Source organism: Mastigoproctus giganteus, chromosome 8, assembly GCF_048544385.1.
Source record: "Mastigoproctus giganteus isolate SK-2022 chromosome 8, ASM4854438v1, whole genome shotgun sequence".
In the NCBI taxonomy this organism is placed as follows: Eukaryota; Metazoa; Arthropoda; class Arachnida; order Uropygi; family Thelyphonidae; genus Mastigoproctus; species Mastigoproctus giganteus.
Window position 1 is genome coordinate 138,285,057 of NC_143582.1, and position 12,285 is coordinate 138,297,341.

General features: G+C 40.1%; 1 protein-coding gene across 1 annotated transcript; it reads right to left on the minus strand.

Moving 5' to 3' along the window:
- Positions 1–8,471: 8,471 nt before the first annotated feature.
- Positions 8,472–8,882, minus strand: LOC150081849 (uncharacterized). Its single transcript, XM_090380343.1, has 2 exons — positions 8,870–8,882; positions 8,472–8,776 (listed from the first exon to the last, which is right to left on the minus strand). Exons 1-2 carry the CDS (start codon positions 8,880–8,882, stop codon positions 8,472–8,474), a joined length of 318 nt encoding a protein of 105 aa, XP_090236469.1.
- Positions 8,883–12,285: the final 3,403 nt, after the last annotated feature.

A 12,285-nucleotide genomic window follows, 5' to 3' on the forward strand; every position in this document is an offset into this window, starting at 1 on the left:
ACAACGAAAGAGTGGTACTCATTAAGTACTTTGAAGCAGTTTTCGCGGTTCGTCCCCCCCCTCCCCATGTTTTATCGACTCCCTGTAAAGTGTGGACAAATTGTTCCCTTGAAGGTGACGAAGAGACAGCGTACTTAAGATACAGGGACGTAATCACTTGAAAGCCCCACTAATGTGATCGTGCACGAGAGGGCTATCAATACAGGTTTAGCGTTGACGTTACTTCCGACTTCTCCCGGGCGGAAAATTACTTCCATTCCGAAACGTTTAAGAGAGATCCCCCACTAAAGGTACCTCTGCGACCGACTGTGCCCTCCCTGGTCTGAATACTTGGCTGCTAAATACTGGAGGTGACAAGAAGTGTGACAAATGATCTTTTAAACAAAACTAACGAAACGCTTTTGCCTTCTTTCTGTAATCACTGCCTAAATGCCTTTCGAAAAACAAAGTTAAGTTTGAACTGGAAAACCCGCTTGACATTCTTGCTGTTTTTCTTCATTTGATGGCAGCTTGAAGTTTAAAAAGTGGAGTAGTTTCTTTGCTTTCTGCTCAGTACTGGACGATCGTTTTAACTAATAACACTCACAGTTAAATTTACAGAAAGAGAATGATAATCTTAATCTAATATGGTGTCTAGAAATTTTTCATGTTATCTGCGTGATGTTCATGTTACTTCAGTAATATAACAGAATGGAAGTTGCGGCAATAGCTAACGTTGACAATCTGAAAAGCAGTTTTAGCTTAATGACGAAGGTGTCTTCATGTGCAGGAAAAATAAGTATCGACGATGTAATACTTGAATAAGAATCCAGTTCCATTTTATCTTGATACTAAACGTACTCAATTCTTCCTGTACCACAGCTGATATTGGCTTTCTGTTTCTCCTCGTCACCCTGATTTGTTATTATAGAGGGTTTTAACTTTTTTAAAAAAAATACGTTGTCACCATGTGAATACGTTAAAATAAAGTAGTTTCAAGTTTACAGAAAGCTTAAGAACTCTGATAATGAACGGACTTGTTATTTTCTGTCAAGTCTGTTCATTATCTCCGAAATGTTCCGACATCGGTAATGTTGAAGAAAATACATATTTTAATAAAGTCATAATTCATAGCCAAGCATCGACCTAAATAAGCATTGGATCTCCCAGAAAGTCTTTCCTACCAGACTGAGCGCCATGCTTCCTCCAGAATAGTACCTAGTCATCGCAGTAATCGAAGTGGATTGGCATTCAAGCTCATCTCAAAAGTGTTAAACGGAATTTCGGCCGGAACTCTGGACGCCCAGTCCATTTGTGGAACCTCGTTTTTCTCAAACCGGTCTGTGGCTTTATGGGACCAAGAGACCATTAAAGAAGTTATCAGTGTCGGTACCATAGGATTTTCCAATATGTCAGTTTTATACGATGCGGTCTCGAGCATTATCAGCACTACGACCAACGATCTACCTCTAGACCATGGGAAGAAATTCCCATCATGAAGTTAAAACTCAAGAAGATTTTGTTGACAGAGTAATAGTGGGCAATAATAAAAACATTCTTGTTTTTATTTAATGTATTTTGGTTTTTATGTAACGATCATCGTGTCCACCACCCTCATGGTGCCAAAGAGCATCTATAAGAACCTAGCAGCAATGGGCCTCCCAGAGAAACACTTAAATGGAACTTCAGAAAGCTGCAATCTTAAACATCTTTAGGACAGTAGGAGAGTTTCTGGATCAAGAGTAACAAAAATAATAGTAACAGAACACAATCAGCCACCCCATGCTCTTGGTACCTGTACCTGTCATTGGGGGCGGAAAAAATCCAATAAAGGAGAATGGGTTTTATAATACAATGCAATTTAATAATAATAATTAATATTATTATTTGTCCCTGATGGGAGTTCCACCTCGTGACGGGTATTGGTACTCAGTGCACAGGGTAGTTATTATGTCTGGTGTTAGTGTTGATCGGGGAACTCTGACTATTCTACAGATGTTCAGGATTGCGACTTTCTGGAGTTCCTTGTAGGTGTTCGCTGGGAGACCTATCGCTTCTAGGCTGTAGGGGTCTTTGTCACCATACAGATTGGTTGACAGGATGATGGGGATGGTCGTTACTTGTTTCATATGCCATATCTGTTTGATCCCCTGTCTTAGGTTCGTGTACTTTCTAATTTTTTACTCATTTCTTTTCTGGGGGATGCCAGAGTTGGACACCGCTGTCTCAATCAGATACAGTGGCGGACAAAAAAACTGCATCACCTTAAAAAACGTAATATTTGTAGCGAAACGTATAAGATATTACCACACATTTAAACAGATACACCAACCGTTTCAAACTGATTTAATAGTAAAATAAAATGATACAAAAGACTGTAAAATAATATTTACAAAAATTTTATTATTTACAAAAAACTAGTTTACAACAAAAATAAAATAAGTTAAAATGCAATAAAATATAAATTTAAAAGCGATAAAAACACTATTGAAGCTTTCGGAGGTGTCTGCCACCTTCCTCAGCAATAATGAAACTTATTAATGATTCTGGGACCGCAAGTGGCTGGAAAGTCTGTGGATTGGATCCTCTGGCAACAATAGCATGAACAGAGACATGGGAGTTAGGCTTCACCCCCTTTTTGAGGCGGTAGTTTTTGCCAGAGATAAACGTTTTAGTTTTCCACGTCCCAGACCACTTCCGGTTCTGGTACAAGTGAAAGGAATACCGAGTATGCGCCTGGTCATCCACGTGCGACGTGAACCTGGTATTTAAGGATGTGTCGCTTAAGTTTCATTATTGCTGAGGAAGGAGGCAGACACCTCCGAAAGCTTCAATAGTGTTTTTATCGCTTTTAAATTTATATTTTATTGCATTTTAACTTATTTACTTATTTTATTTTATTTTTGTTGTAAACTAGTTTTTTGTAAATAATTAAATTTTTGTAAATATTATTTTAGTCTTTTGTATCATTTTATTTTACTATTAAATCAGTTTTAAACGGTTGGTGTATCTGTTTAACTTTGTGGTATGAATAATCCCAACCTTAGAGGCCTTATTGCAGGTATAAGATATTGTTTGATTACAGTCATTTTGTTTCTCGCAAAGCAAAGGTGTCAGATAACGCTTCTGTTGCATCAGACAGTAATTGCAAGATATTGCATCAGCCGTTTCTATAAATACGGCGTTGGAAGGGTATACACGCTCATAACTATCCTGTTTTGCGGAGGTGTAAGTATGGCTCCATATGTTCAGCTGACACCAGGAAAACAAAGTGTAGCTGTTGCTCTGTTGCAGGAAGGGCTTTCTACGCGTGCTATCGCTGATAAAATAGGCTGCTACCAGTTAACATTATTCCGGTTGCTGAAATTAAAGCGTGAAACCGGTGATGTGAAGAGAAGACCTGGATCAGGCCGTAAGAAAGTTACTACGCCTTCCCAAGATCGATATTTGAAACGACTATGCCTTCGTAATCGCCATGCTAGTGCTCTGATCTAAAACTGGACTTTGGGATCGCCTCTGGTGTTGAAACAAGTGCACGAACTATCCAAACACGGCTTTCGGAATGTGGTCTGCATGCCTATCGGCCCAAGAAGAAGCCTTTGTTGACCCAACAAATGAGGAAGAAGCGACTTGCTTGGGCACTAAACCCATGTTTCATGCACAAAAGAGCAATGGGACACCGTCACCTTTTCTGACGAACCGAAATTCAACCTGCATGGCTCGGATGGGAAGCGTGTCAGAAGACGAAAATCGGAGGCATACCATCCTGACTGCATAACACCGACTGTAAAGTTCCCCGCCGGTCAGATGGTCTGGGGATGCATAACAAGCAAAGGGGTGGGGCAAATTAAGTTTATAAATGAAACGGTAAATGCAGACACCTAAACTGGTATCTTGGAGGAGTGCCTGAAACCTGCTATTAGGATCACCACACAGCCGTCCAAAACTACATATTTCAACAGGACTTACCACACAGAAAAATTGGTAAATTTTATGCTATTTAGATTTAATGATGAGTTTGTCTTCTTGTCTCACAAGGCTTAAAACATACTTACACCAACGTTTTCCCTCGTTTTCTCCCTTAAGTTGCAGTCATACCTCAGAAATGCTGGCATTAGAGTATGGCTCGGCAACAGTCTACATTTGAACCATATTGAAAATTGCTGGGATGACATTGAAAATCGTCTAAAATTGGCCAGAAGAAGCCAAAAAGTAAGTTTCAGCTGCAGGAGAGCATTGTAAGAGTGTGGTACCACGAAATTTGGCAACCATATATCTAGAAGTTGATTAACTCGTATGCCAGATCGTTGCAAGGCTGTAATTGCAGTTTGATGAGGAACAACAAAATATTGAGGACTTATTTTGCTCATTTACGGTACATAGCACTATTACGTTAACTTGTCATTTCAGTTTGTACACGTAAATGCAATAAAATGTGTTTGGTAGTCATGATTGCCATTTGCATGATTTCTCATACAGTATTTCCATTAGTTACGCATTTTAACCTTTGGGAAGATATTTATGGCAATTAGGTATATCAGGTGGAGTCTTTTTATTGGATTTCATTCACAGAGATATATATCCCATCTAATAAATGCATCTCGAACATTTCTGCAACCCACAATGCAGTGCAAAACACATTATTTTCAAAATTCACAAATGTAGCAGATTTTTTGTCCGCCACTGTAGGTAACCTTTTCCTTCTTGTTAAGAGTTATGCCCCGTCAGTTTTGGGGGATTGTCTTGTCTGTTATTATGGCGCGGTCCCGATACAGCTTGTGGGTTGGGGTCGTACTTATAATACGGTACATTTTCTTTGATCAACTGGTATTTCCTTGTTAGCTTCTAATGTATTATCCTGGCTAGATGGTCGTGTCTATGAGTATGCTTTGTCTGGCTGATAACACTGCATCTTGCAATGATGTGTTTGATCGTTTTTGAGGCCAGAAAGCAACGTCGATGTGTCATCTGACACTCCTGGCGCCTTTGCGATGCATTTTATAGCGTTCATGGTGTTGATTACCTGGTCTTAGATGGCGAGCACGAATCCTTCAGTCTCGGGACAGAGCATCCACCTCGTGAACATGCATTGGAAGCTATTTTATCTATGTGATCTTGATGGAGGTCATTGTAGGGTCTGCCATGAAGTGTCTTCTTTGCCCATCTTTCTAACTTCTCTTGTTCCGTCTGGGCGGGAGGGGACTCCTCGCTTAGTTTGAGTGGGGTACGCCGCTTGTCTATCTGCCTTATGGCCTGGTAGAATGGTGCTTTGTTTTTCTGGAGGTGATCCTTCAGGTTAGCCATAACTGCCTTCTCTTGCTCGAATGAGGCCTATCAGGCCCTTTCCTTCTCCTTTCCGAGCTATTGTCAGACTCTCCACGATGGTGTTGGCGGCTCTTGGTCATCATTGTCCTTGTCTTTCTCATGATATCCGCCAGCTCGGTGTTATTCTAATCTGCGATCGCAAAGGAGTATGTTAGCATTGGAACTGTATAGGTGTTTATCGCTTTAACTGTGTTCCCTACGTTCAGCTTTGCTTTGAGCAGACTTCTGAGTATCTGATGGTATTTTTCGATCAGGCAGGCCTTGATCACCTTGTACTCTAATTGCTGAGCCTGCATCTTCCCCAGGTATTTGTTGGTCTCTCCCCCTGTCATGGCTTCGATCTCTCTACCAGTCTGTAGCTGGTAGTTTTGCCCAACTAATTTCTTCTGATGCAATCCGTGGGTCTTGCAGTTCTCTAGTCTCTAGACCAAATTCCATCCTGATATCATTGCTGGATTCTTTGGTGATCCGGAATAGTTTCTGGAGAGCTTCTCGGTTGCCCTTAGACCTTGATGTGATGTTATCTATGTACATCAGGTGGGAGAGAGCGTATAGATTTTTCCTTGCTTCCTTGAGATTATATCCATACTCGTTGTAAGTGATTATTGTGGATAGCGGATTGAGTGCTAGACAAAACCACAGTGGGCTCAGGACATTTTCCTGAAAGGTTCCTCTCCTGATGGGGATCGGTCTGGTTGTGATGTTCTCGACCTTGATCGTGGTACTCCATTTCGCCATGTTTGCTTTCTAGGAATTTTGTCTCTGTCAGATTAACTTTGTAGATCTTCAGCGTCTCTTATTAGCCAGGTGTGAGGCACGGAGTCGAAGGCCTTGCGGTAATCGATGTAGGCTGTGTACAGGTTGCGGTTCTTCTTGTAGGCTTTCTCTATAACTGTGACATCAGTGGTCAATTGCTCATTGCATTCTTTGCTCATCTGCTTGCATATTTTCTACTCTTTGGCCATGATGTTCTGCCTCTCGAAGTGGTCTAATATATTTTTGGTTATGCTGCTAGTCAGGATCTTGTACATCGTTAGGAGATAGGTGATGGGCCTGTATTTCGCTGGATTTCTTTTATCTTGGCCTTCAGATATGTGATTCCTCGGTGAGAAATTCTGGAATTGTCTTTTGGTGACATTCGGGTGAACTGCTCTGCTAGGTGAGTGTGTGGTCAAGTGAACTTCTTGTACCATTAGTTGCGGACGCTATCTGTTCCTGTGTTTGCCATTTGCAGAACTTCCTTATCGACTGTTGTACTTCTTCCTGAACCCCCCATTCTCTCGTCTCTTGTACCTCCTTGGTTTTCTTCCCTTCTAGTTCTATCCAGTGGGCTCAGCCATTATGTCTTACTTCACTACTCTATATGTTGCCCCAGAATTCCTCGATCAAACGTTTTTCTCGGGTGGTCTGTTTCTTTCCGTCTTTCCTCTCTTGTCGCCTGGGCGTGTAGTACAGCGGTATTGTCACCATCCTCCCCACACCGGGCGGAAAAGGCTCGAGTTCGAATCCCGTGGATGACGCGAGGAACTTTAATGGTTTTTTTTTTTTTTTTCACTCCGTGGCTGAGTTAGTCGGTCTCAGGTAAACAGCAAGGTTCCCTCCCCCCCCAGAAATGTGGTTTTTCGTCCAGCAAAACGGGCAAATCGACCAGAGAACACACACAATTTACAGGCACAATACACATGTGTAGTTGAATTAACATTCTGGGTGACCCGAATAAATAGTTTCCGCCTTGTCCGATACTCCTGTAGAAGGCTCTTTGGTTTTCATCGAAGGTTCGGTTGTTTATTTTCCTCTGGGAGCTCTTTTTGTATCAGTAATCTCCTGCTGAGTGCGAGGAGGTTCTGCTTCAGTGTGTCTAAGTATTCTCTGATTTTTGGTCCCGTGTTTGCTGTGGACATTGTCTCTCTTGAGGTTGCTCTTCACTTTTCCAATCAATTTCTTACTCATAATACCCCGTTGGTACTGGGTTAATTGGCCTATTTTGACTCTTAATTCCTTTATCTTCTGCTGAATTCTTCTTTCCCAAGGTAAGCGGTTCATTGTTTTTTCGGTTCTTTTGCTGCTGATATCTCGTTTCTCTAGCATTGATCGTAGTGGCAGCTACGACTGTGCTGCCATATCTATCCTTTTCCTCCATAGCTAGTCCTCCAGTGTTGCGCCATTGTTTTTGAGGTAATGTGATATTACTTGCCGATTGAGGTGTTCTGTGACTCTCCATAGGATTCTATTGGGGCTATGTTTCGGTATCACGTGGGTCTATTTCTTCGAATTCTGTTACAGCCTATTCCACTCGTCTTCTGGATATCATGACCTTGTCTCTTTCCACTTCAGCTACTCTGGGTTGTATTTCCATGTTGTCCATATTCTTCGTAGTGGATTACTCACGTCCTACTTGTTTGTTTGTTTCCAATATTGCAGGAGCTATCTGCCTGTGATCCTTCTCTGGTCCGCTATTCGCTGACTTGAATATCTCATCCAACCACTTGGTATGTGGTATCAACCTTTACATTGACATATCGGTCTCTAGGTTGGTTATTACGTAGTTTTTTTTTGTTTTTTTTCCTTCCTCCACTCAGGAAGGGAAAAAAACGTCAACTCATTTTCTTCCTTCCTTGGTGGTCACTAGTGCAGTTGCTCAGGAAGCACTTTCAGTTGATTGGGCTGAATATTCTTGCCCTTCCCTTGTGGTAGCTATACAGGGGACAATCCCACTGTCTTTCTCCGGAGATTTTCTCCGAAATTTTGAACCGACCCTTCTGCCTAAGGCCTGAACTGGAATGTCTTTATCCTGCGCCACACTCGATGCAGTATGATTATTACTTGTCTTCGATATCATTATCCATCTATGGAGGTGTACTTGCTTAGCTTCGGCTTGCGTCAAGTGGTAGCAGATTCTTAGGAGCGACACCAGATGTCATCACTATCCTCTGCCATCTTTTCGACCTTCGGGAGGTATGTCCGGTGAAGTGACTATCGCGGTGTTTATTATTAATATCCTTTCAAGGATATTGGCCAGATGGCCTGTTTCGGTCTCAGTCCATTTTTTCTTCGGATGTTCTGGATCTCTTCTTCCAACTGGCTGATATTTCATAATCTTCTTTGGTAATCTTGTTGAATGCATCCTATCCAAATGATTAATCCGTTTTCCTCTGTTTTTTTTTTTTTTAGATTCTATCTATTATTGGATCAAAACCTAATTCTTTACCGATATTAGAACTTTTCTTCATGTCCAATAATCTATAGCCACTGGTTTGGCGAATAAATTTAATTTCAGCACTTTCAATCCTTTTCTCATCTTTTGGTTTAATTGTCCACGTTTCACTTCCATAGAGTAAAGCGGGTCTTGCTATCACCTCATAAGCTTTTATCCTTGTGTGCTTTTGAACTTTATTTGGTTTCAGGATATTGTCAATTAAACCTGAAACTTTTAAAAAATTGGAAAGTTTTAATTCTATATCTTTTTCTTCGACTTAAGAAAGATAACATCCAAAATACTTAAATGAATTTACTTGTTCCAGGATGGTATTTTTTATTACTGTTTTGCTTCTGATTGGATACTTACCTTTAAACGCCATAACTTGAGTCTTTTCATTTGAAATTTCCATTCCAAATGTTTTTGCAATATTGTTTAAGGTAAAATTTGATTTTTGAAGTTCTTCATTCTGAGCTTTTATTATTTGCTCGTCCCCAAATAATCAAGTATTTAATTTAGTTACTCGATCAATTTTAAAACCATAATTTATAGTATTCTTCCATTCTTTGACTATTGTACTGTATTTATATAAATATTAAACAAAGGTGGTGATATCGTGCATCCTTGACGAACCCCTCGATTGATTGATTTTCATTCAGTTATACAAAAGTTAGAACATTTTGCAATTCTGTTATTATGATGGACACTATTATTATTATACCTGTCTCTCAAGCGTGATGGCGATGCGTTCGTTTCTGCCAAAACGGGATTCGAACCCGCGTCCATCAGGCTGATAGTCCAGTGTCGTAACCACTGGACCATCGCGTCCATTATTATTTTTATTGCTGGTACTGTCTTTTATTGATATTGTTTACTCGTATATATTAAAATCCACATTGCTGGATAACCCCGTTAACTGAGCTGAATTGATGTCCACACTGCATAGCATTATTCGTTTAGTAGAAAAGTAGTTTTAAAGTTTTAATTAATACTAAGATCGCTGGTGTACAATTATCTTTGTGATCATGTTAAAAGAGTTGGGAGTAATGGTAACAACACTCTACATGGTTTTTGATGTTTGTAAACGAATACCTGTGTTTAACCCGGTTTTTTTTACCCTGATTTCAGAGATGTTATTCGTTTTTACAAAAATCGCTTAAGTTGATGTCATGAGTTGTATTATTGAATATATTAAGTTAGGAGTAAATGCCGGTAATTTGTAAACCAAATCTACACACGTTGGCAACATTGCCTTCAGCCATTTGTTTTTTGACCTTGAGAGTTCCATGCAGCAGTGTTGATCAGTGTGAGCTCAGTTTATTTTTGAGGTTATCAAGTCAAACTTGTGCTGAAAAGTGAGCAAAATGTCTACACACAAGTGTTTGAACAATCCGAACTTATTTTTTTTTTTATATTTGTGGAAGTTATGTAGTCATCAAGCAAAGACAAGATAAACAATGGGCTGCATATAAAGTTTGCCGAACCAATGTTGAAGCACTGAGATTGTGTAAAAATGGTAAAAAGAAGGCTACGCCATTTCCTCCAATTCCTATGATTTGTCGGGCAAGGAATATGCACTGTGAAGTTATGTATCAAAGAGGAGCGGTTTGTTGCCAGGATCAAAGAACATAGTTCATAAACCACTTATAGATAGACCCCAAAACTGTCGTCCCTCCACTCTTGCGCATCAAACTGTGGTTGATGAAACAGTTTGTGAAAGTTTCCCTGCTTCAACTACCTTTATACTAAATTCCCATCGATCACCCAAGAGAAGCTAAAACAAGGTATTTTAGAAATGTTATTCGGATCTGCTGTTGAGAACTTCTTAGGGAACAATAAGGATCCAGACTACAAGAATATAGTTGAAAATATGATGGCGAACTTCAAGAATGAGAGTAAAGGTACTTTTTTACACACCCGCATCGACGACTTCTCAGAAAATCAAGGCAGTGTTAGTGAAGAACAGGGTGAGATGTTTCACTAAGACATTAAAGACATGAAGATGAGGTACCAAGGAAGGCGGAATGTTAGCATGATGGCCGACTATTGTTGGATGCTGAAGAGGGACTGCAAAGTAGTAGGATCTGCAAGAAAATCAAAGCAACGAAAATTTTACCCATCATAGATCAGTTTTTAAAATGAGAGGTGAGTTTTTAGTGAACTTTTTACCACACTGCCCATTTTAACATTGTTTTTCAACATGTCTTTAAATATAAAAGTCTGGCAAAAGTTAGTATTTTGTTATAATTTTAGTGCACAATTTCTGACAAAATTAATAAAAATTTGTGAAAAATCAAATTTTCTTTCGCGATTTTTGAAGAAGTCTCTGACTTGATAGAAACAAACAGAGATCATTTTTGAAATCAGCATTTAAGAATGATTTAGAAACACCCTTTTATGAGAATACGTAAGTGAATTTTTTTTTTCAAAATGCTGAATAGTGCAAACACTATAAATACAATAAAAGAATTATCTTAATACCAGTACTTGCGGATTATATTACAGTATTATACTATGCAATAAATGAATCTGTAATAATATAAAATAACAGCTTAATGAAATCTTTATTGAAATTATAAAACAAAATTAATGTCGAACCATGAATTTGTAATATTGTAAATGATTGCTCCTTGTAAAATTCAAATAATTATGGTTTATTATGTATTTTATTATTTTTTTTTTTTTTACACCCTTCAACTCGGTCTGCTGAAATAGCGAAAGCAAACTTTGCTGAACTAAATAGCTCATAATATTATGAAGAGTTTATAGCTCCCTGCCTGGTGCGGCTAAACTAGCGATAAATTGCTTTTCCACTATCTTTGCCCTTAACATCATTTGGCAACTCAGTTAAATAGTAATGGATGTAAGGTATATTATTGTCATGCGGCACCAGATGTTTCCCCCATCTCTGCGTTGCTTTCTTTGTGTTTGTACCAGTTTCCTGGGAACGCCAGAGGTTTAAAAGTGTGTGGGTATTGTACCTGTGTAATGTCGTGTACCGTTGTTCATCTGGTCATTTAGCCGCTGGACCCCTGCTGGAGCCCAGCGTTGCTCCACCTTCGCCCGTTGGAGGCAGACCAGGAACCCAGTAGACTTAAGTTAGTCTGGCAGGTCCTGCCGCGTAATTTCCTGAGATTTCAGTGGCTAGGACCAAAAAAAAAAAAACTTATGTACACATACTCATATATGCACATATACACAACAGTGATACGCATCCATGCAATCGTAATTACTTTGGATGTTTGCATACAGCACGTGTGCATGCATTTATATGGCAGGAGTAGGGCAGTGCTGAGGATAATTAGGCCGAGACTGGGCGAAGATTATTTTGGGCTAGATTAAATTTAGTGTGTAGGGCGCTCGCTTCGTGTATAGATAGTGGGGGAGCGGAGGAAGAAGGTTGTGGAGGGAAAGGCAGAAGTATGGGGGACACAGAAGAGATTCCCCCAGATGGTCAGTGAGGCATGCCCATGCCTCACCAGAAGGAAAGGTGGGGTAGCAGGGGGGTGAGGCGACTGGTCGTCTCGTCCTCCTGCCAGGAAGGGTTATTAAAGGAGAGCCAGGCTAGTGCTTGGCTCAGGCCGCCAGAACAGCTGCTATTCGACCTTTATTCAGATTTTTTGTCTATCTTCATGGTTGCTTGGTAGGTCATCTTTGGTGTTATGCACATTTTGGCTTCTAGCCATTATGTGGCTAGTGTGCATTCAGGTCCCGTCTTCTTCTGTACAAGGCTTCAGGGAACTTTGAGAAGGCAATATATTCCTGCCTCCCGTCCAGGAGGTGTT